General features: G+C 41.3%; 1 protein-coding gene across 4 annotated transcripts in view; it reads right to left on the reverse strand.

Moving 5' to 3' along the window:
- Nucleotides 1–819: 819 nt before the first annotated feature.
- Nucleotides 820–23,690, reverse strand: part of LOC118088609 (uncharacterized) — an 82,601-nt gene continuing 59,730 nt past the window's right edge. For all 4 annotated transcript variants that reach the window (XM_035122462.2, XM_035122488.2, XM_035122479.2 and 1 more), the window contains exons 3-15: nucleotides 23,550–23,623; nucleotides 22,664–22,749; nucleotides 21,661–21,700; nucleotides 20,495–20,575; nucleotides 19,550–19,657; nucleotides 17,430–17,539; nucleotides 16,419–16,467; nucleotides 14,302–14,422; nucleotides 13,143–13,237; nucleotides 12,541–12,606; nucleotides 12,036–12,135; nucleotides 9,417–9,569; nucleotides 820–8,017 (exon numbers count right to left, since the gene is read on the reverse strand). In XM_035122462.2, coding sequence (XP_034978353.2) covers nucleotides 6,330–8,017; nucleotides 9,417–9,569; nucleotides 12,036–12,135; nucleotides 12,541–12,606; nucleotides 13,143–13,237; nucleotides 14,302–14,422; nucleotides 16,419–16,467; nucleotides 17,430–17,539; nucleotides 19,550–19,657; nucleotides 20,495–20,575; nucleotides 21,661–21,700; nucleotides 22,664–22,749; nucleotides 23,550–23,615 — 2,763 coding nt within the window. In that variant the 5' untranslated portion in view covers nucleotides 23,616–23,623 and the 3' untranslated portion in view covers nucleotides 820–6,329. The remainder of the gene's footprint in view (nucleotides 8,018–9,416; nucleotides 9,570–12,035; nucleotides 12,136–12,540; nucleotides 12,607–13,142; nucleotides 13,238–14,301; nucleotides 14,423–16,418; nucleotides 16,468–17,429; nucleotides 17,540–19,549; nucleotides 19,658–20,494; nucleotides 20,576–21,660; nucleotides 21,701–22,663; nucleotides 22,750–23,549; nucleotides 23,624–23,690) is intronic.

The following is a 23,690-nucleotide window of genomic DNA, read 5'->3' on the forward strand; positions in this document are numbered from 1 at the left end:
AGAATGGATAGGTTTGATCTTCTAGCAGTCCATGGGACTCTCAAGAAACTGAAGATTTTGCAAATTATTCCCATCCTTGTAAATTATTGCCATACTTTAAGTAGCGTTCTACCTTTTCAGAACCAGAAGCTCAATTGTGCATTTAGGGGCCCATTCCTTTGTGACCCACCTTCAGTCAGGCTGTTATGCAGCAGCGAGTCATGACCCACCACTTGGAGACAATTGTTTTAGTTTATCAGGTCACAGGCCACAGCCTATAACTATTGCATATTCTTAGCATGAAGTACTGTAGAAGCAGAAAACTAGAATTTGCCTGCCATTAGCCCAGAAAGGATATTAGCCATCCAGGGACACACAAAAAACAAAGTTATAGTACTGTCCACATGAAGGCAACTCAAAAGTTTTGGCACCATCCCAGCAAAAGATTACCTGAAATCATTGCTCCCTGGCTACTACAGTGTGTCTCCAAGGAAAATACATCCTTAGCCAAGGGAATAGTGCTGACAAGCAGTGACCTAGCAGTGTTCCATGTTGGATACAGGTACTACCTTTCAGACTTGGCTTACCTGGTGCTGCAATAGTTAGGCCAAATTTCTTCTAAGTAAGATTCAAAGGATGAACAATGATGAATAACTTCTAGTTCCCCTCCTCTCCACATCTAACTTCTTCCAGCAGCCATAGGAAGAGGCTCAGTGCCCATGGGAACTCTTGGCGCTCTCTAGTTGAGTGGCTTAGCCCAGCCCAAGAGCTCAGCACAAGAAGGGATGTGAGAAATAAATCCACACGTGTCAAATTACAGAATCAATTTGCAGCCGTTTGTACTAAAATTTAACTGTTATTACAACCATGTAAAACACAGCATTTGAACACTGTACAGTCCTTCTGGATCAGAATAAAAAAAGTGAATGGTTTTTGTTTTGCCCTCCCACCCACCCACCCACCCCAAGCATATACATAAAAAGGCATGAAAGCAAAAATACAATACACGGAGTTACAGAGGAAGCTTTCAAAAAGTGTAAACAAAAATAGCAATTAAAATGTAATAATAAAAAAGACAATGGCAGCAGAGCGATCAAAGTGCACAAAAGGACCAATCTACTGAACTGCAGAGGTTACAAGTTTCAACAATGGAAGAGTTTCCAGAACCTCCATGCTGAATTTCTGCCACATGGCTGTACTGTTTCTGCTCAAAGTGTTGGATCTGATCCAACCCCTAGCTGAACATTAAAACTAAATACATCTCGGCTACATGCACACCATTTGGGGATTGGGGGAGGGAGGGAGTATTTTCCTGAGTTCCTAAAGAAATACTGGCTCCATTCCCCTTACTTAGGAAGGCTGTAGGAGCCATTCATTGTTTGCTGTACGGCAGGTGAAGTTGCTGTTTGCCTACTTGCACAGGTAAGCTTCTTTGCACTGAATATTCCACAGCCCCCACCAAGCACACACATTATTTTCAAGGGAGATATTGTACTTGTCCTGTCTTGACTTACAGTGGGCATGTTTCTATAGCAAAAGGTGGCAAACCTGAATAGGAATTAATGACATCAAAAGAAAAATACCCCTAGCAAACCCCTCTAGAGCTGACTTCTCAACTAGAGATGGTAAATGCATTGTTGTCCAAAAGTAGGAAGCATTAAGCTTACAAAACATAATGTAAAATAGAACCTAAACTAGATACTGTACTGTTGAAATCCAAGTAGCTTTCTGCATATGGCAATCTAGTTTGTACAAGGGCATCCCTAATATTGCTAGAATACTGGACAAAAAGTTGCTCTTTTTCTAACTCCTCACTAGTCCTCTCCAGCTGAGAGAACCTGAAAAAAAAGAGATTGTGTGATGAAAAACTACTATCTCGGTTAAATACTCTCTCTTACCTTTCCACGTAAGATGCACTGTACTAGTCCCTCTTGCATCCTGTTTGGAGTCTGTTTTATACTCTTGCATTACCTAATCCTCTCTTTTTGCTGCAGGCATCCCAGCTGAACTCTTTAGCATTCTGGTCCACTTCCATAATGTCTCAAAGGTCTTTCATCAGGAAATTTAATTGTGCTGTTAAAGCAGAATCAAATTGGTTTCCTATCTGCACGTGACATTGAACTAACATTTAGGGTGGAGAATTTCAGGCGTGCGCACCAAGGTAAGCTCTCTTATGTCCCTTGTCACTCTCACATTTGCTTTGGTCCCCGTGCCATTTCCGTGAGAGAGGTTGGTCGGATTAGAGGGTTTTTTTGGGGGGGGGGATAAATCAGCAAGGGAAACAAAGTACCGTGCCCTCCTTTCTACTGTTCCAATTTGAAACAGCAGCTTCCAAACTAGAACTGGAACAGGCCACTGGCAGAGAAGAATGTTTGCATGGGCTTGACAACAAAGTCCCTCAACAAAAAGATTTAGGCAATAACTGCAAGATAGAGAATGCTTCCACCTGGGTTTTAACATGAGAATGCTGCACACAGGGAATGTTGCACATATGAACACTAGAGACCCTACTGGGTAGGGATTGGTTATCAGTTTTTACCTGGGTGGCTGTACTGCCTAGGGATATCTTACATTTTAAATACATCTAACATTAATTACTATTTCATCCAGGTTTTACTAATACCTGCACAACTGTTATTATCTGAATGCCTTTTCAAAGTACAATATGCACTGTGATCAACTCTTATATGTAAAGTTACATTTTACATTTTCTAATGTAAATAAGACAGTTACACCTCTAAAGCATAAACAAGATGGGTGGATAGCCTGCCTTATCCTCTAGGTATCTACCTAACTTTGGGTAGGACCAGAGTTGATTTATACACTTTCCTAGTAACCTTACACATGGTTAATGTCTGCTGAAACTCCTCACATAGGTTCCCCCCCCCTTGCAATTATCTGTGGGTTGCTCAAGTTATTGGCTTGAGAAGTGTCATGCCTTGAGAAGGTGATAAAAAGTCTGCTCCTCTTTTGGGATTTGCCCCTTTTATGAAGCACGCTGATTAAGTAAAACTCTAGATATTTCTTGGATTTTGCTGTGTTTCAAGGAAAGTAGCCCAGCAAAGAATCTTGCATCTTTTGATTAATTGCATGGAGAAAAATGACTTGTCCTCCTTGGTTCACAGCAAATCAGGCCACGATACTGTCATTTTTAGAACTCCTTTACCCGTAACTCACATTTGTACTCCCTCCCATTGTAAGGAAAAGTTGAAAGTGTTAGAGCTTTCCTGCAATGTCAGTTCAATGTCATACATGCATTGCAATTCTTTTTTTCTTCTGAAGATGCAAACAGTCTGATCAGCATATGCAATCAATATAAAGGCAAAAAGCAACCCAAGAGTCTTAAGGAAGCCCTTAAGAGAAGCAGCTCATTGCCACGGGCTTATGACCGGGGGGGGGGGGGCAGAGGGATCATGAATGCCCCAGTATGAATCAAGAGAAAAGGAAAGGCTCCAAAAGAAACAGCTGGAAAGCCAATAGGCTGGAGGAAAGTGATTAGTTCATAGAGTATATTTGGTCCAGAGCCTACTCTGTTACAGTTCATTTTGTTTCAAAGTGTCCCTTGTTTCCTGTGCAGTTCTTTGGGAGTCTGCAGTAGACAGGGGCACAAAAAAAGCTAGGACAACGAAACAACAGCCAACTTGGTTCTGCTGCTTGAGAAAGGGCATGCACACAGATAGGCACCGTGGCTTGTCATCGTACCAGTCTATTACTGGACCATATAGTTCTCCAGAAATTAAACAGCTGATTTTGAGACCACACGTTATAGCACTGCTCAGATACCTGTGGCCCAGGAAACAGATGAACATTTTGAAGCCAGGAGTTGTACAAGGAAGAGTGTGGCATGCATTAATAATAATTTTTGAAAAATAATCTTAAACATTAATTGGGCCACAGTCCTGCTCTCTGGTTGTCTGGTAGCCAAATATAAAATTGATGCAACACCTGCTGTTTCCACTAGGGTGCAGTGCTCTAAAGTTCAGCAGGGCCCTGGGATGTCCTACTGCAATTAGCTAGAGCATATATTGTCCATTAGCAATTCTTTTTGTGGAAAATGTGCGTCACAAGTTCAAGGCATGTAGGTGCTAACTGGGATGTGCATTTGACAGCTGTGAAATATTTCTGGATAAGCACCTTTAAAACTAATGTATTGCATGATGACCTTAATTCTGATCGTACCTTGTTTGGCTGAAAACGGAGGTACAAATAAAAAAATGACACAGAAATTGGAAGATCAGGCTGGTAGAATGAACACATATTTGACTAAACAGGATCCCATCTTTTTCCTACTAACCTTTGCTCCAACTACAGCAAACAGGAGTCTTGTGCACGTTGAGGGAAATCTAACCTAGATATTAATAGTTTTTCAACACTTTTCTTTCTGTTCTAGAAGCCAATGAGCAAAATAAAGACTTATCAGTCATTACCCTTGAAATACAATCCTGGAACGATTGATATACACAAACATTTTTCAACAATTGTGCAGCAGTTAGGAAAGTAAAATGTAAAATTCCACACAAGCACAATCCACCGCCATTCTTCTCTTCCTTCAAGAACACTGCAAGAACTAACTAATCATTAGGCCTCACACCACCCCATGAGGTAAGAATTAAGGATTATTATTCCCTCTTCCCCAGCTCACCAAAGGAAGAGGCAAACAAGAAGTTATACAAGCCCCTAAAATCAAAAATCAAAGCTACTGTGACATTAGAAGAATTCCTGGCTCCCAGGGCTAAACAAGTAACCTCTCCTTGTAGTTAGCAAAGGGAAGTTAGGATTGAAAGCTGTAGACTGCTTACTTTGCTCCCTCTCTTCTAGATAAAAATATTAAAAAGCAATAGACCATTCAAACAAGGAACTGTGCACTATCCAGTCCTTCACTTCAAACCAGACATCTGTTTAAGGAGGCATTTATTGGCCCCAGGAATGGAAACTAAACAATCCATTGAAACGGCTGGGGACAAATACTGATGGACAACAGCTCTGGAAAGAAGGTTGGGCGTGAAGTATAAGCTTGTATTTGAAGAACCAAGCCTTAGGAAAGCTCCCTTCTAAAGCTATAGTTTTTAGGACTATATGCATTCTTAAAGCACACCTCATATTCCTAGGAAAGGCTATCTTCTAAAGCTATGTTTTCTGTCTTGGCCACTTTGCATTTTGTTGACAGACAAATGGGCAAAGAATGGCATCAAGGATCTAGGAAAGTAAAGGCTGCAATCCCATGCACACCTACTTAGCAGTAAGCTCCAATGAACTCAGTGGGCTTATGTCTGTGTAAACATTCACAAGAATTGTGATGACTTTCCTATCATCTCCAACATGCTTTCCACAAGGCTAGGCTGGAAATGGTATCCTTAGTGTCAATTCCATGGGACTCTTGTGGTTTGCCAAGTGCACAGCCCCTCTTTACAGAAGCTTTTTTGAGTCACTTGCATGGTTGTGAGCCAGCTCACTTCCAGAATCTGCACAGGAAAAATACAGAGGGAGAGGTGGGTAGACAGGCCTCCGACAGTTCTTCTGCCTGCCACAGTCACCCCTCTTGGTGATGCAAGTGGTCCAAGGACATGAACCCATCCCTGGTGAGCTGCATGGAATCTAGCCCACCACCTTGGCTTCTTTCAGAAAATACCCTTGCTCTCTATGTGCAGCACATCACACAGTTCAACTGAACAGAAAAGCATTCCTCTGCATGAAATGTTTTACTAATCTTTGAGAATCCTTATCAGTGCAAACAAGTGAGGGAGCTAAAGAACAGGCATGCTGAGTCGCCTGGTTTCACTGCAAGAGAACACACACATGAACAATGTGTGCTGGATATTGCATAGATGCTGTAAAAGCTAACTTTCCTGACATGAATCATCCACCGCTTAATTTACAAGACTACATTGGCTGCTAGACTGAAACAGAAGAGCCGCACCACTATTGCTAATGAAAAGATGTGCTACTGGCCCAAACCTACAGCTGAGTGGTCCGCCTGCTTCCTTAAATGACTCCTTCCACCTCCCTGGTGTTCTAATGCTCACCTTAAATTTTCAGCTGTAAGGGTTTGGGAAGAAAAAGTGTCAAATGGTTTTGTTAGGTTAAATCTGTTAGACATCTACTCAGGTGTGAAAGAGGAGATGAAAAGCCAGATTCGAAAGCACTTTGGGAGCTGTCTGAAGAGGAGAACCCAAATTTGTAAAGAATCCATCTACAGGCATTGCCTACTGGCCTGTATTCTAAGCTCCATCCTGAATTATTGGGGTACAGCATGACTGGCAATGCAGATGCCTCCTTAGGCTGTGTTTTCTCATTCCAAACCCCTCATGAATAAGCGCTGTGAAACCTTAATCTCCTCATTCTCAGCTCTACTAGAATGTGACTGACTTAGACATTTGCACCATGGGAGGGCAGCCGGGATAGAAATTGTTATCTGAATGAGTTTTGAAAACCTTGGGTGGGATTTTTGGCTTTGGCCTTTGAAGGGCAGGTGAACCACTCAAAGTGTTCCATGACTTCTGATCACAGTCACTGGCATCCCCACCCAGAGTTTCCATAGCTACAGGAGGAAGTGTGTCAGCATCACCTGCATCGTGGCAGCTGGCTTCTGGCAAGGGCAGAGCCACTTGCTTTTTGCTTGAGAAGTCTTGCTCAGTAGCATGAGCCAAGTGAAGCGGGGTGGTAGTCTTTACTATTCTGAAGGGGCTGTGCTGCTCCTGCAACACCGGGGATGAAGTGGGCCGGGCTTGGAAGCCTTCTGACAGCAACTGCATCTCAGAGTCCAGCTCAGATAAGATTGGCACACTGCCCCCACCAGGGTGGTTCTTGTGAGGATACAGCACCGCAAATGAAATGGGCTGGCCATATTCGTTGGGCTGTTGCATCAAATCTACCGTTTCCCAACTTTGTCTCTGCAGATTTTCTAGCTCCCCAACTGATGCAGACTTGGGCACTGTACACTTTAACACAGGAGCACAGAGCTCAGTCTGTGGTATTAAAACTGCCAGTTTCTTAGAACCGGGAACCTGTACAGGAGATTTCTCGTCTCCATTGTCACCTTCAGACAGGTTATCATACTGAGATGCATTAGAAGGTCGCCGTTGTCCATCCTGAAATGGGAGAAGAAGAGCAGCAAGTGCTTTGGTCGGACATGGAGCAGCTGTGCTTTCTGACAAGTCACATGTTGTGGACTGGCTATGTTCTGTCATAGAAGACAAGTCTGGACTTGGAGGCTGGTACAGGTGATCTGGAAGCAGCACAACATCTTCAGATAATAAATCCTCAGAGGAGCAGGTGATGCTTCCATCTTGAAGAGCTGCATCATTACACACAGATGATGCCAACTCTGAGGTTATTTTCTCTTCAAGAGATGGAAGCAATGGCACTTGGCAGAATATCTCTGACTCCAATACTGTCTCTGTACTATTGAGGGTGATAGACCGGTCTGCTTCTAAGGTCTGGCTCTGCAAGTGAGACTCCTCCCAGAGAGAGTTGTCCATTGGCAATCCATCTGTCTCACCTTGAAGCAGCTGGGGAGCAGCATGGTCTATATCATCTATAAAAAGACAGGGGTTATTTTCCTGTAAACTACACCTCTCTACGCCACTGCACTCCAATGATTCAGCCACATTACAGACCATCACCACATCCTGACTTTCTCCAATGACCTCAATATCATCCAGCATTATAGGACCACCCTCCAATGGGATTTCATTGGCATTTTCTCCTACTTGTTTCTCTTCCATTTCAAACTTTTGGCTTGGCTGATGATGATTCTGGAATGGATTTTGGTGCACATCAGCTGGTTCAGCTTGGATGGGTGGTCCATTGCGTTGTGGAGCAGAGGCTCTCTCATGCATTGCCTTATTTGAATTAACTATTGTTTCGTTCAAGTGAGTAGGACTTTTATCTGGAGAAGGTTGCATTACAACATCTTTGTCATGGTTGAGGTCCCCGGCCGCCTTTTTCTGGCCGTTAGCTGCAACATTAGGCTTCACTGACACCGGATTGAGAGAGCGCTCCAGCCCCAGAGGTTTCTTGGGGAATTCTTCAGATTTTGCTGTAACAAAAGGCCACACATTAGTTTCTTATTTTGAATCAAAGTGCAACAATGAAAGGTAGCTGAAAGGAACCCAAACTTTCTGAAGCCCAATTTAGTGAGTGGTCAGGAAAGGAACAACAGTCTGTCAGTCTAGTGCATCTAATTCATATATCCCCCCCCCAAAAAAAAATTCATGGTGATATTTACAGCTCTCACAGTCTGATTTAAATGGGTATCTTTCTTTTTTTAAATCCTGCATTAACATTCATGCACATATACAAACAGCCCAAGTGGGGCTCAGAAGGTATTTTCAGTGAAATACGTGAGAATGCCTTATACACACACACAATGCCATATTTTGTAGCACATTTCCTGTGAGGAACAACTCAAGAGATCTGGAGATATTTAGTTTAGGGGGGGGGGAATATGACTAAAGGGAGGGACATAATTGAGGTTTATAAAATGATGCATGAGGTGGAGGAAATGGAGAGATAAAATTCCCTCCCTCTCATAATACTAGAGCTAAGGGTCATCCAATCAGTAGACTCAGTTGCAGATGAGGGCAATTGCCTCCATGCTCAGAGTTTCCTAGAGGCAGCTAGTTTTCCTGCTGGATACTGGGCTATTAGATGGACCTTAGGAAGAGTCCTGCTGGATCATGCTCATGTTCATACTGTATATATAACCTGACAGAGCTTCCCCCCCGCAAAGGCTAGGAATTGCTGACACCAAGCACTCTATTTAGAACTCCTGGGCTTCTTCTAGAACCACAGTTCCTAGTGTGAGTATATACTCCTAGGGGAGTATATACGAGTTCCATGAGAACTCATATATACTCCCCTAATTGCATGCCACCACAGCACCACACCCTTTTGATGTAGTGCATGGTTTGTAGTGTCCCACTGTCAACAGATAAAGTCAAATACCACCCCTTACCCACATGGAGCAAAGACTAAATCATGGGTGTGTTGGACCAATGACCATTACCATTTGAGAAAGGCCATGGAGGCCCATGAATTCCTGAGCCGGACCTGAGGCAACATCATATTGGATGTTGAAGTCACACAAAACCACAGTTCTGGGTTCCTCCAACATCACACCCAAGACAAACTCGGCCGGCTTGGTCTTTGCCCCAACATCAGATGCATGCCTCTCAGTCCCACTTCAAGAGAGGAGAGGGGCTTCCCAATGGTGGCAAGTGAACTCTAATGGAGTACAGCAACACTTCCCCAGACCCTGCTTCTCCAGTCTTGGCTTTTGAAAGGGCTTTGTGTTTGTGCTAATAGTTCCCCATCTAGCTTCTAACTGGAATTGGATGCTAGTCCCATTGAATTCTGCTCAGAGAGAGAGATGGGGAGGTAAAGGGAGTGTTCATAGCAGATCATAAAAACATTACACATATTCTGCTTCTGCTTACCTGGGGGTGGCAGGTCACATTTCATTTTGCGCAGTTCAGCCATGGACGCTTGCAATTGCTCAATTACAATATCGTCTTCAAAATGCAAGGAGCCAGCAATTTTTTCTTGCAGGAATTCCCTTAGGTCCTCTAGGGTCATTTTCAACAAGCGCTCTGGCAGGCAGCAGAAAATGCAGCACAAGAAAGATACCATGAGAGTTCAGACATATAGTTTCCACTGAATAGTGCTGAGCTTAAGAAAATAACAACTATCAGTGCAGACAATAAAAAGGTAAAATTTGCAATAAGTATGATTCATTGATACTTTCCTCTTCGTATGCCTTTATTACATGCCTTCTATACTTACAGCTTTCTCTGTCTCCAATTAATGCCCTTAGATCTAGCCTGGTGAAAATTTATAGCGTTGCATAACTTCATCATTGTGGTATTTAGATTAATCAGAACCTCTTGCTTGAATAAAGCAATGTCTGGCACACTGCTGTCTGCAGCCCTATGCAGAACGGTTCAGATGCAGACTCAGCATAACACCTCTAGGGGGAGTAAAGCTGCACTCTATGACTTGGTACTCTTTGCATCAGATCAGCTTCTGACAATGTTGTTTGGCCATAAAAATGCACAATCCTCAGGAATTAAATTCCATGTGTTCAGAATAACTTCATGGAAAAGCACCTGTATTTACATATCTCATGTCAGTCATAATTTGCATGCAGAAATCTGTTCCTTTTCATTCAACCTTTGGGGCCAATGTAAATGAATTTTTTGGCATATACATTGCTTTAATACATACACAGAAATACTACATATAAACAATGACTACATTATAACAGTGCAATGCATTTATTCTTTCCATCTCGCTCATACTGCCCACATATTCTTGTCCTGAGGATTTCACTTCTGAACAAATAGCTTTCTTTGGATGACCAACAGGCTGGGTTGTGGACTACCAAGTGAATACCACTTACAAAAACTTCTAACAATGCATTACAGTAAGTCCAATGGTCGTTAGAGTGCCATCAGACTATTTTGTTTGTTTGTTTGTGTGTGTGTGTGTGTGTGTGTTAACAAACTAAAACGACTACCTCCTCTGGAATTTGTCAGAAAAGCATTTCAATATTGCCCTTCCCTTCCCCCCCCACATGCACATGCTCTAACAAAGAAAAGAAAAATAAGTCCTAGAAGAAAAGAAACCACTTAAAACCAAATTACATTGTGTCTCCTTTAAAATTCAGGACAGACATTTAGTTTTCTGCACACAATTTGCTTTTAACCCTTGAACATGTTCAAGATGCTAGACTTAAGGCTGTTTTTCTCCTTGCACAAAGTAGCAGCTAGCTAAAGCCATCTGGTAACCTTTATTGACTGTCTAGACGCAAGTGAACTCCACCCAAACTGTGGTTCACTCAGACAGTTTTCACACAGATATATGGGTATTCCAGTTTATTCCTTAGTGCAGCAGATACAGAATGCATTCACAAGGCAATCTATGAGGACTCCTCATAGGGGTGGCAGTGCTCACCTGTTATATACAATGCGAAGAAAAGTAGACAGTAAAAGAATAAAGAGAAGTATAATATTTCAATACAATAAACACTATTTTACAAAATAATAATAGTAATAGACTTCCATCACCCTCACAACACTTCCTTTCACATTTCATATTTTATCTGTATTCCAGTATTATTTTCATCTTAATATATAGATATGTATGTATGTATGTATGTATGTATGTATGTATGTATATGTGTGTGTGTGTGTGTGTGTTCCCCCTTTTTTTCAATGACTCACTGCATCAATCAAATGAGTTTCTCCCCACAACAGCAAATGATTAAATATCCGCAGTGGCATAGGAATGGATGGGAGAAGAGAACACTAAGACTGCACATTGGACTGCTGCAGATCTAGCTGGCTGTATAGTTTATATATCTCCATTTGATGGCTTACAGAGAAAGTCACTACATGGGAGTAATATAAGGGACTTCCGGGTACACTTGGCACTCGGTCAATGCTCTAATAGTTGGATTAATATGCAGCAGAGCAGCCAAAGAAGCCAGTACTACCCCTTTTAAAGTAAGTTCTGTAACAGTATATAAGATTTTATGGAACATATGTAAGAAAAGAATTGTGGTTTCGTCTTGTTTTGAGTTCATCTGACATACAATGCATTCCGCTTTGTAGTGTTGGTAAATATTTGGTTAACAGATCCAGCTTGAGTCACTGGATAGTGAAATGAAGAGCTTTCCTGCAGGCTCAGAAAGAGTTGAATTAGGTCATTTGTTTTCCTACTTGCATTCACTGAGGCTTCAAGGAAGGCCTAGAAGATGCATCATGAAATGGCACTTCAAGAGTTGGTGTGGAAGTGCACGCTAACAGAGCCCATGATGCAGATGAGCAACTTATCACAATACCCATTTAGTAAACAGGCTAACCATTTAAACATGAACAAATGCAATAGGAAGTCCAAGAACTGCCATTTTTTTATATTTGAGCCAATGAAAGGAGCGCAAAATATTTTGGGAAACTGCAGGATTCTCGCCCATAAAGATTGGCTCTCTTTTTATAAAGTTACATTCCCAGGTTCTTAACACCATTCAGACTGAACAGTCAAGAGAAACAACTTACTTTTATGCAACTTGAGGATAGTGTAGGCCATGGCTGTCAGAACCCTCTCTCCTTCCAGAATGTAGATATCCCATAGCCGCAGAGTTAAAGTAAATGGGGTCTGTTTATAATATTAGAAGATTTAGAAGTTATACATTTGCACATAAACCACAATGCACAGCCACAGTAGCAAAATGCCCTTTATCAAATCAATACATATCTTCAAGCCAGAGTCAAGTCTATTTGTACTTAGGTATTTATTATCTTTCCAGCAAGTAAATTCAGACAGATGTGATTCCCATTTGGGCCCTTTAACGCTAAAGAGCAAATTAGTCCAACTGAGAATCCTATGCATAACAGGACTTTTCACTTACCAGTCCCATATTAATTTAGATCTTTATCCCAATTAATGAAAATACAAGCAGAATACAATATTAATTTTGATCAGGCACAAATTATATGCTGCAAGGAAAAAGGACACTGAAGTCATAAGCATGTTGAACACCCCAATCCTCAAGACCCATACCCGGTCAATGAAGCACTGGAGGAACCACTTCGTTGTATAAATCCCTGTAGACATCTGCTCCTTGTCCTAAGGGAGAGTGCAAATGAGGAGAACGTTCACTGAGCAGACAAGTTAGAGGGTTGCAAACAATATTTATTTTAACTCTGAAAACTGGCATTCTTGAAAAATTCTTGTATTTCCCCTCAAATGTTAAATGGCACAATAACCATGTAGCTATGTTTGAATTTGATAGCAATGTCTTGTCAGTGGCTAAATCACTCTCACCTTGAAAGTGCTGCCTGCTTCTGGCTTTCCTATAAAATTATCCAGATTTTTAAAAGTTCCTCATTCTGTTCAGCCATAATTGCAGAATAAATTGTTGAGATAAATGACACATTCTCCATTAACAGGACCAATAAAGGTTTAAAAAGGAAGTGGTGCATGATGAAAAATGTGCTTGTGAAGATGTGAACTGAAGGTGATACTTTGATAGCTCTAAATTTAGATGGTTGTTACCCTGGGCCCCATTAGGAGAAAGAGTAGGGTATACAAATAACCACACACACACACACACACACACAGCGAGAGAGCACAAATTTTCACTTAACCACAGAAAATTTTACCATGTGCTTCTTCAGCTTCGGAAAGAGTTTACTTAAGATTGCCTCATGATGGGCTTGGAATCTCTGTAGCTTTGGGAATCCAGGAATGAAAAATCCTTGGAAGGAAAAAGGGAGGAAAAGCACAGAGTCAGGGGGAATTAGATAGAAAAAGAGCAGCACAACATCTGATCCGGGTGCAATAATGGGGACCTTCATTTCCTAAAATGCCCAAATACCAGCAGTTCCAAGCAAGGTGAATGTCACATGTGCATATAAACACCAGTGTTTTGTCCACAAAACAGTGTTTTACAGTTTCATATTTGGACAAGTTCTGGAATTCTGCCCATAGATGCTGTGGCAGACCAGAACACCCAAAAGGTTGAGTAATTTTTATTCTCCAAAAAAACACCTTGTACTTAGCCAAGACTGCTCATAAGACACTGATTTGAGATTCTTTGGGCCAGGCCTTGTTCATCCCTGATGGGGTTACTGATAGTTACAACAGTAGAATGCAACATGGCATTACAAACTTCTAATATCACTAAAATGCAGCCGATTCCTTTAAACCCAAGTTGTTGTTTTTTTAAGGAGAGCCTGAGGACTCTCTTGGTCCTCTTTACAAGCCAAGGGATCAAGGTGCTGCTCAATGCGACCTCTCAAACTTTAATCTCCTGTTACTTACAGGATTATACAAATGACCCCCCCTTTTTCAATAAAATACCGTCTGCACAGAGATTATTCTTCTCTGCTCCTTCCCAAAGCTTCAGCATGATAAAGGAGCTTAAATGTGGTCAAGTTTCAAACAGACCAACATTTTCTGGATGTATTTGAATAGTTGAAGTTCAGAATTGTATTTTGCTACATATTTAAAGCAGAGTCCTGTAGGTACCTAGGTATCACAATATTTCAAAGTTACAAAATGTACAAGGGCCTACCATCGTTTCATTAAGAGACTTCTCTGCACACCAGTAGTAAGTGCATATATTGGTAATGAGAGAGGTGTGCGAAAAAAAGAAAGTGACGAGAGCCTAATTCCCAAGTCCAGCAAATCAGAACCTATTGTAAAGAGCCCTAGGAATATGATTGAAGGAAGGCACAATGTTTATAATAAAGGAAATAAACAAACAAAATATTGCAAAGATGGCAGGGAAGAGTAAGAGTGTTTTCAGCTGAACCTTACCATGCATTGCGTGCCTCTGATTGGTAAGTAGCTGTGCCAGTGCCCAAAAGGCATCCTCTTCGTTTAAGTACATCAGCAGGATAGCTGCAATCTGACTCATTCCTTGGCAGTAGCTCACTTCCTGAAAGATCCAAAGATGCAGACACACATTACACAAGATCGACTTTACAGGAGAGTTGACATCACACACAAGAACAAAAGGCAACTTTCCCATAAGTACATTGAAGGGGACACAAGTTTTATCCAAACTATTCAGGCAAGGGAGTGACTAGTGATCCTTGGACATGGGGGTCTGCAGGAATTTCTCTGGGGCAGCAGGCCCTTCTGGCAGATCTGGTGACTGGGCAGCAGCAGCAGAAGAAGAAGAAGAGTTTGGGTTTGATATCCTGCTTTATCACTACCTGAAGGAGTCTCAAAGCGGCTAACATTCTCCTTTCCCCTCTTCCCCCACAACAAACACCCTGTGAGGTGGGTGGGGCTGAGAGACTTCAGAGAAGTGTGACTAGCCCAAGGTCACCCAGCAGCTGCATGTGGAGGAGCGGAGACGCAAACCCAGTTCCCCAGATTACGAGTCTACCGCTCTTAACCACACCACCACACTGGCTCTGAGTAGACCTAGTCTCTGAAAAGCTTGCATGTTAGATCTACCCCTCCCATTGTTTCTCAATGGGTAGACCTGCCATCTGCCTATGTGTAGACCAGGCATCCAAAAACATCCCCATTCACCACTGAAATCCTCCATTCTTTCCCTGGCTCACTTCACTCACTCCAGCCCTTAATCAATTGCACAGCACCCCTCTGTCCCCTCCAATAAAACCCCCAATATGCCACAATGAACTAAGCTTCAAGGTTGTCATACACTATACCTCTACCCAGCAAAATGCATGTAACACTTGGCTGGTGTAACTCACTCTTTCCCAGTTACAGTCCTGCTCTCTGCAATATAAGCATAATAATGATGGACTTTTATCTGCCTTGGCATTTGCCGAGTAATAAAAGTAATTCCTTACTTTTGCAATAAGTGAATTCAGATAATATCACAACCGTTATAGGCAGCACTGCATGAAACAGAAACACTGCACACATGTCACTTTAAATTCTTGCTGGATAGCCAATTCAAAGAATAGGATAAGCATCTTCTGTTAAAGGGGGGGGGGGTGAGTCTCCCCATGCTCATGGAAACAGTAGATTCTGTAGCTAATTTAAGCATATTCTCTCTTCTCTGCCCTGTGGCTGGAAGTGACTTAACTGACTGTAACAAATTGGAGTCTTCAGCTGTGAATCTGCCACTGAATGCAGCAAAAGAAGTCACAAAGAGAATTGACCAATATCTTCCATTCAAATAGTAGGTCAGAGTCACAGAAAAGCTATTCAGAAAATATGATTGTTGTTGTTGTTTAGTCGTTTAGTCGTGTCCGACTCTTAGCAAGGCCCAAATATGTGACTGCGTCTTTCTTTGTACAAAAACAGAGCTATCACAGCATGGTCGTGATCTGCAGAATTTCCAATTTCATGAACAACCCCACCCCCAACAATGGTTTGTTTTGTTTTGTTTTTTTGCTTCCAGCATCACGAATGTTTCTAGCAGCACCTGGAGCTAAAGATATGAATGAAATTTTATAAACATACCATCCAAGAAAACGATATACATTGAATCAAGTACTTTTTCTGTATTTAATGACCCTGGACTCTTAGATAATCTCATTTTGCATTCCTCCCCATTTGCTTCTACCAAATTTGTGTGGAGGTTATACATTGTCACTGTTTATTGAGCATTCATCCAGATTTGTTTGTGTGGAGGAATGTGACATCATCTGACCCCGCTGTTATCCCACAATTTTCAGTGCACTTTCCCATCATTTTTCTATGCCACTCAATACTTTTTGTACATTCATTTCTTGTGCAAGAGCACCAAATCCACTTTAAGTGTGCAACCTAAAACCTGGGAAATGGTGACAATCTGGAGGTGGCTTTAAAGGAGACCACACTACTAAACTGGCAGTATGTTTTGCCAGCATAGAAACGAAACTCTTATTCTAAGCTAAACAAAACATTATTTCCATATAAGAACTAAAATAACACTTTTCAGTTTCCAGCTGAATCTCTTAACATCTTACCGTGTTGTAAACTGAGTAGGCTGACAGGACATGAAATAAGGCTTGTTGCCTATTAAAGAAAACAGAAAAAAGGATGAGTAAAAACAACAAAGAGTGGTGGGGTCTGCCCTTTTTGGAATATTTTTTTAACCAGTTATGGTGCTCATTATTTGTAGTGCTTCAGAAGAAGGATATTGTAACCATATGAGAAACTAAGCAGTAGCACTGGCACACTGCACAATGGTAACATGTGCAGTGTATCTCTCCATATGGAGAATGCTCTCCCAAAGGAAGCTCGCCTGACAACTTCACCAGGCAAAAACATAACTCTTCTCCCAGGAATATATGGCCTTTTAAACTAGGTGGGGAGTATTGTTTTTGTTTGTTACTATGGTGTGTATTCTTGTGCTTTTATACTGTGAAGTGCCCTTGATCTTTGGATGAAGGGCAGTAGATAAATTTAATTACAGTAATTAATAAATGGGTTGTGGAATCCAATGAACACACAAACAGCTGCAATATTCTCATGGTTTGCTAGCAAGAAGGAGTTTCTGTCCTCCTGTCAAACATTATCTCTAAACAACATCAAGATGATTCTGTAGTCTGCCAGTTCTTGCCTTCCACCTTATCCATTGAAGGCTGGAACTGAACATCCTAAGCATGTTTAGGAAGAGGGAAGAATGGAGAATAGATTTGGAATGAGAAAAGGTGTGCCAACCCTCCCTCTGAAAGCAATGGGGTGATGTCTGGTTCTTCAGTAGTCTTTCATGGGGCAATATTTATTTGCTACCATTTCTTTCCTTTGCTTAATTTTTCTTGGAATCTAAATGTACTCTATTTTTTCTTAATTACTGTTACATAATCATCTCCCTGGAGACTTACATGATCTCTGTTCATTATGTGCTACACTCTTCCTTGACATTTTCCAGGAACTGGAAACTGGAAGTTTTAATTAAGCAGGTGAAGCAGCTGGACAAAGGATCACAGATAATATATATTTAAAAAAGGAGGGAAGATCCATGAGAAACTCACTTTACTCCATAGCGATCCCGGAACATGATGTGGTTTCGAAAGGTGCGATTGACATCAAGATCTATCTGCTTGATTTCTGATGAGAAACTCTTGGCTTGTTCTTTCATTTTCTGCATGAAGGAAGATGGGTTAAAACATCAAAAAAATATTTTGAAGTATCTAGAGGTATCTGAACCTCTGCTTTGGGGTGGTTTAACAACATAGACAACAGAAAACACTAACTGAAGTTGATGCACATAATTTGGAATAATATAGCAGTAGATGAAAGGTGTTACCATACTGGTAAGTAAAATCTACTTATGTATGTGGTTTAACTAACTGTTAGAGTGTGTGTGGCTAACTTTTTTGGCCAGAGGACCATCTTCACCCTTGGGTAACCCTCTGGGGGCTCCATACCAGTTGCAGGTGTAGCCAGCCCACACTCTCACATACATGAGAGTGAACCTATAAATAGCACACAGCCAATCTGTGTGATCAGTTGAAGGAGGGCGTTAATCATCTTCTTGGCTCTCAGCAAATGTTTGGCCAGGGAGGAATCAATTTGCATCCTTACTAGGGTGCTGGGGCTCTAGTGTGTCTACTTTTATTTCCCCGCTTTTTCCCCAAATGCCACCAATAATATCTTGTGGGGTCTTGGGAGAGTTAGAAAAAAATGCTTGGAGAGCTGGATCAGAACCCTGAATGCTGGATTAGAGAGTTTGACTAGGAACAGGGTTAAAATCTCCACTCAACTATTAATTTAACTGGGTGGTTTTGGGCCCGTCACTATTTCTCAAGCAAACCAACCTCACAAGGTGTTTGTGAGGATAAAATGGGAAAGGGGAGAACCTTGGCCTCTTTGGAGGAAATGTGGGATAACACATTTACAGTTATCTCTTAGGCTAACTGTCTTGATGTAACTTTTTGCCATATCCCACAAAAGTCCCACCCCATAAATCTTCCCAGTCTTTTTTCAAATTGCAGGTCACTTATGTTATTATTTTTACTTAAGGGAACATGCTGGGAAGTTCATCATATTCTATATAAGCCAGTCTACTTGCATGCCAGGCACTCCTGATTTTCAACACAACCTTCTGTGTCAGCCCTCAAAGAAGCACATGGATAATGCATTACACTTTCACTGATGGAAGCAACACATAGATGCCCTTTGTGAAAAACCGTACTGAAGGAAATAGTCCTGAGTTGGCAAAATGGATTGCTGACAGAGAAGGAAGAGTGTGTGCACACACTTTGGTCAGACACATAAACTCCAATTTAGAGGGGCATATGGAATGTATTTTGCATAGATGAATGCGTGCTGGATTTGGATATGAAGCTGTAGCCAAAGCAAGCATGAATCTTTGTTTCTAGTAGCAAGTTTGGATGACAAAGGCCCATAGATTTTATTGGAAATCAATCCTTTCACATTCCCTTATGAAAATCTGGCTCCGACTTTCTTTGAGATCACGAAGAGCTAATTTCTGGCCTCAGGTGGCACGAAGGATGAGGAGGATTATGAAGAGCCGATTTCCGGGATTTATGTCCATGAAAAGCCTATTATACAGTGAGTCTCTTGTTTATTGCAGACCCCCCAGGAGCTTAGTTAAACTGCTTGTGACTTTTGTTTATTCTAATCACTTGCTGTGTGACATGGCTAGGTGGGAACATGCCCTGAACAGGATGCAAAGGCAATAGTTGAGATAATTCTCTTGATAACCATGCTTCAGAAGTACAGCTGTTTTAGTTAGTGGAAGTAGTTACTGGGAAATGTTGGGATCGGTGACACGCCAGTCATGTGTTCATAGGCAGCATGTAATTACTTTATACTCTGCAACTATCTGGATGTTTTGAAAGAACTGATTTTGTTATGCTCTTTTGTAACCAACTGGAGTCTTATGTCCATATTTCCAAGTTCCATGGATAGGCTGACAAAACATTGTTTGTCGGACTCAATGGCTCAGCAAAATAAGAAACTGGCAGATTCTCACAAAGCGTCCTCCTCCTTCCTACGTTCTGAGGAAAGAAACTGTCTGAATTATTAAACATTACACATCAAACATTTCTGAGGACTCCAGGAAAAGATGAAGAGGGTTCTACAGAGAATTATTTGTGGACCCTGTATGAAACCAAATATGACTTACCTCATACTTTCCTTCATTCTCCATCTTAATGTTTTCAATATCCAGCAGGAGTGACCAGACTTGGCCTCGCACCTGGAGGGGAATCCCTTTATAAACTCTGCGAAACATCTACACGGTTTTAAAAGAAAAGAAAAGTAAATTAGCACAAACTGCTGAGAGAGGTGTGTGTGTCTCAAATGTAACAAAACTTGTAGCAGGTTGGCAGTGCTTATACAGAAGTATCTAGTCATTCTGCAACGAAATGTCCCAGTCAGATATCCGTTGGGGGAAGCAGAGGGGAGGAAGTCCCACTGCGCCAAGTATACTTAAGACGGCCCTGCATTCACTCTTTCTTATAGACCAGCCGTGGGAAAGACTCTGCAGTACAGTCATAGAAATAAATGGGTGCTGTTATGACTACCACCAGTGCATTAGGTTTCACTTATATACTTTGTAGAATCAAGATTGTTTTAATAAAGCACCTGAATACACAAATGCACACACACACACACACACACATTAAATGTAGCAGCAACGTAACACAAATTCTGCATGAGGAACAGAAGCACTTTGAGACATGTATAGAATCATACAATTACCTCCTTTCACATAATTATTTTTAATTCTGAACAGGAAAAAGAGGAAGGAGCTATGCAAGGCAGTCTTTACCAACTGCTCAGTAGAAATCCTATTCTCCCATTCCACACCATCCAGCTTCTATGATTTCACCAGAACTTGTTCACATATTAACATGCTTATTTGTGTAGCCATAAAAACTATATATTTTTCAAACTATATATTTTTCAAAGTGGCCAGAGGACAGAAACAAAGCCTTCAATGGCCTACTCAGTTTCCAGCACCACATTTGTAAAAAGAAAGGACACAGTACACTCTTCAGTCTTCCATTTTCTTAAAATAAAGACTAGAATAATTACAATGCTACTAAAATGTGTCACAATTCCTCACCTTTTCACTGTTTCTGTATTTTCCCCATTTTCTTAACATCTTCAGCCATTTGTCCACTCGTTCAATCTCCTGAAGTTTTTGCTGGAACAGAATTTTGAAAGTGTAGTTTAGAGGGTTTATTTCCAATTTGTGTGAGCAAGAAAGGAGGGAGGGAGAGCTAGATACCCAAGCCATCAGAATACAGTATAGTCATATGGTACATGTAAGACATTAGCTTTAAATATTTTAGCTTTAAACAGGCAAGAAGGAATTTCCCCAACTGCATTCATTCCTTATGCTAGAAAGTAGAAGGTTCCAAATAAAATGTTAGCTCATATGCTACTTTAGGGGCAGAAAACCATTAGTTCTCCAGATATTACTGGACTACAATTCCCATCATCCTTGACTATTGGCCACGTTGGCTGAAAAGGATGGGAGCTTGAGGTTAGCCACTCCTGTGCTATTCCTTCAGTGTTATTATCTTGAACCTTATCCAAACTGTACATGGCTTAACACAATGCTGTACAGCTGTACAGCTAGGTTTGCATAAACCTACTCTGAGCATGGCAAATGCTCTTTCATTCAACTGCAACAGCACATATGACCCACAAGCAAGATACTGAATGACTTTATGGATGATGGACTTGACCCTAAAAATGACAGGAATAATACAGAGTGACGTGCTTAGACTCCCTCAATCAATTAGGTTTGCAGACCTGATGACAGTGCCACATTTTCTCATCTCTAATTTATCCATAATGCCCAACCATCCTTCTAATTATTGCCAGCAAAATTTACAAGAATTCAGCAGCTGACCATTCTTCCCCAGGTCAAGCTAAGCTGCAGCAAGCAGCCTCCCAGTTTTGCATGTGAAGCTTTGGTGCTGCATTTTATAATATACAGAGGAAATATAATCAAACCTTCCTTGTGATGAAGTTCCATTATCTTCATAGCAAAGGCCTAAACACAGTCATCTGGAAGTCTAATTGAAATCAGCAGGACTTGCTTCCAAACAAGCGTGTTTAAGTTGGGATGAAGAGCTATTATTATTTATCCAGAGAGCTAAGATTCTTATGTTAATAATATTGCAGTCTCTTTCATCACTTACTACTGAAAAACAAACACAGCAGCAGCAGCTGCCACCTCCCCACAATTACTCCAGAGAAAGAAAAGCTCCCATTTCCTACCTTCTCCTCCAGAGCACTGCGGGTTGGTAGCTCATGCTCACTGAAAGATGAAAAATTCTAAATGAACCAATGCATAATGCAAGAAGTGTACAAGCAAAGTGATCCTGTACAGAAAGGAGGTCTGATGGTATGCTTCAAATGATGGGGCGGACAGGACACAGGATTGTATCCAAAGTAGCACTAAGTGACTCGTTCCACCAGTGCAAGGATTTCTGTTTGTGCAATGGAACATTTCACTGCTCTTCTCCCTTTACTGCCCCCAATTCTGTTATAGGGGCTCCCCCAACCCTCCACAGCAGATTTGGAGAGGGCACAGGGTGTGTATGAGTGAAGAAGGGAGGAAGTTCCACTGTGCAAGTGAAAAATTTTGCACTGATGTATTAGGTGGAGGTTACCCATAGCAGCTTACTGATCTACTACTTGGCTAAGGAAGTTCTTATTAACTTGATCATTTCTTTATTTCACATTTGATCAATGATGCCTGGCCCCAGAAAATGTGGAAACAGTGTCAGAAGGGAGATCTCCTTTGGGCTCCTGTTCACAGATGGATACAATACATAAAACAAAAAGCTATAAATTTGCATAAACCGCCATAATAGAGGTGGCAAAAAAGAGGGGTTAAAATGCTACCCCGTCTGAACACCTGAATCCCTCTAAAGGGCAGCTGAAGAAAGCTGAAACACTGTTGTATTTCCATGCTTTTCAGAAACTGTTTACATCCTAAGTATATAATCTGCCCGTAAAAAGGAAACACAAATATTGATTTCCAAGGATCAAGTCCTCTTGTAGCTTAGCTGTGCCTTATCATGGCAGGAGTTTTCATAAGCAACAGAAAGTAATTTCCTCTCTGCTTCTGACTTGCACAAGTGGACAAAAGTACTAGTAAAGGCACTTGGCTGAGGTACAGTGGTGGAGGACCCAACCATGACAGTGAAAGGGATGCAACTGCGGCCTTCAGTACTAGTTTCAGCAAAATGAAGGGGACAAAAAAGGGAGAACTTACTGCAAAAACCCAAATCTGTCAGTGACTTTGTAGAGAGTGAAGTCAGCATCTTCCCACGGATCAATCTGAGCTCCTTCCTGCCTTCCCTGTAAAGAAGGTTGCACAATAGTTTACACTAGGTTGACTAACAGATTATATCATTTTGAGAAGAAATGGAGAAACTTTATGATGTCATCTTTTCTTACGTCATTTTTACTCATCCAAGACTAGCCATGGGTTGATTCTGTGTCTTTTATAAGCTGTAAGCGTAAAGCAGGTCAGCAAAGTGATGGGTGGGTATGAACTAATATTTGTACAATGACAGCTGTCTTGCCTATGATATGCACTGGGCACAAATATGTTGTTTTTGGTTGCAAGTACCTCACTTCTGCAGTGACTGCAGTATCACCGTTCTTCTTTGCCTGTGGCTCAGCATGAAACTGGAGGGGACCATTTAAAAGATTACATTATGGACAAGAAGGACCAAGGATGGGAAATGAAAATGTAGCACTTATAGCTTTCCTTATCATTGTGTTTTGAGACCCTGAACCCTTTACTGAAGTTTCTGCTTTCTGCAGAATGTTGGGAAAATACCTGTCTGGCTGCAGAACCAGAGGGCACACAGAAAAAGCAAGCTGTGTAATATATAGTCAATATACTGGGGCCAATTAATCCCTCACTTGCTAGGACCCCATGGTCCCTTCATCCCTCCAAAATGTATGAAAAACCAAATAATAAGGATGATTTGAAGACGGATGACATTGATCAAGAGAAAATTGAATATCCCATATTGCTATTTTCTGAATCTGCTTGACTTATTACAAGTTCCTGTGTTCTGCAGACAGTTAAGCCAAAAGAAATCTTTGGTTGGTAGCATATTAAGTGGGGGGGAAAGCAAGGTTCTTACCTTCTCATACTTAGCAATGATTTCTGCCCTTTCCTCTGCTATTAAGGCATCTATATCTTTCTTCATGTCAAAGGCTGTAAGAAAAAGAAAAGGCGAACAATGACGTTATAAGCAGCAGTCATACCAGGGAGGGTTTGGGGA

Source organism: Zootoca vivipara, chromosome 1, assembly GCF_963506605.1.
Source record: "Zootoca vivipara chromosome 1, rZooViv1.1, whole genome shotgun sequence".
Classification (NCBI taxonomy): Eukaryota; Metazoa; Chordata; class Lepidosauria; order Squamata; family Lacertidae; genus Zootoca; species Zootoca vivipara.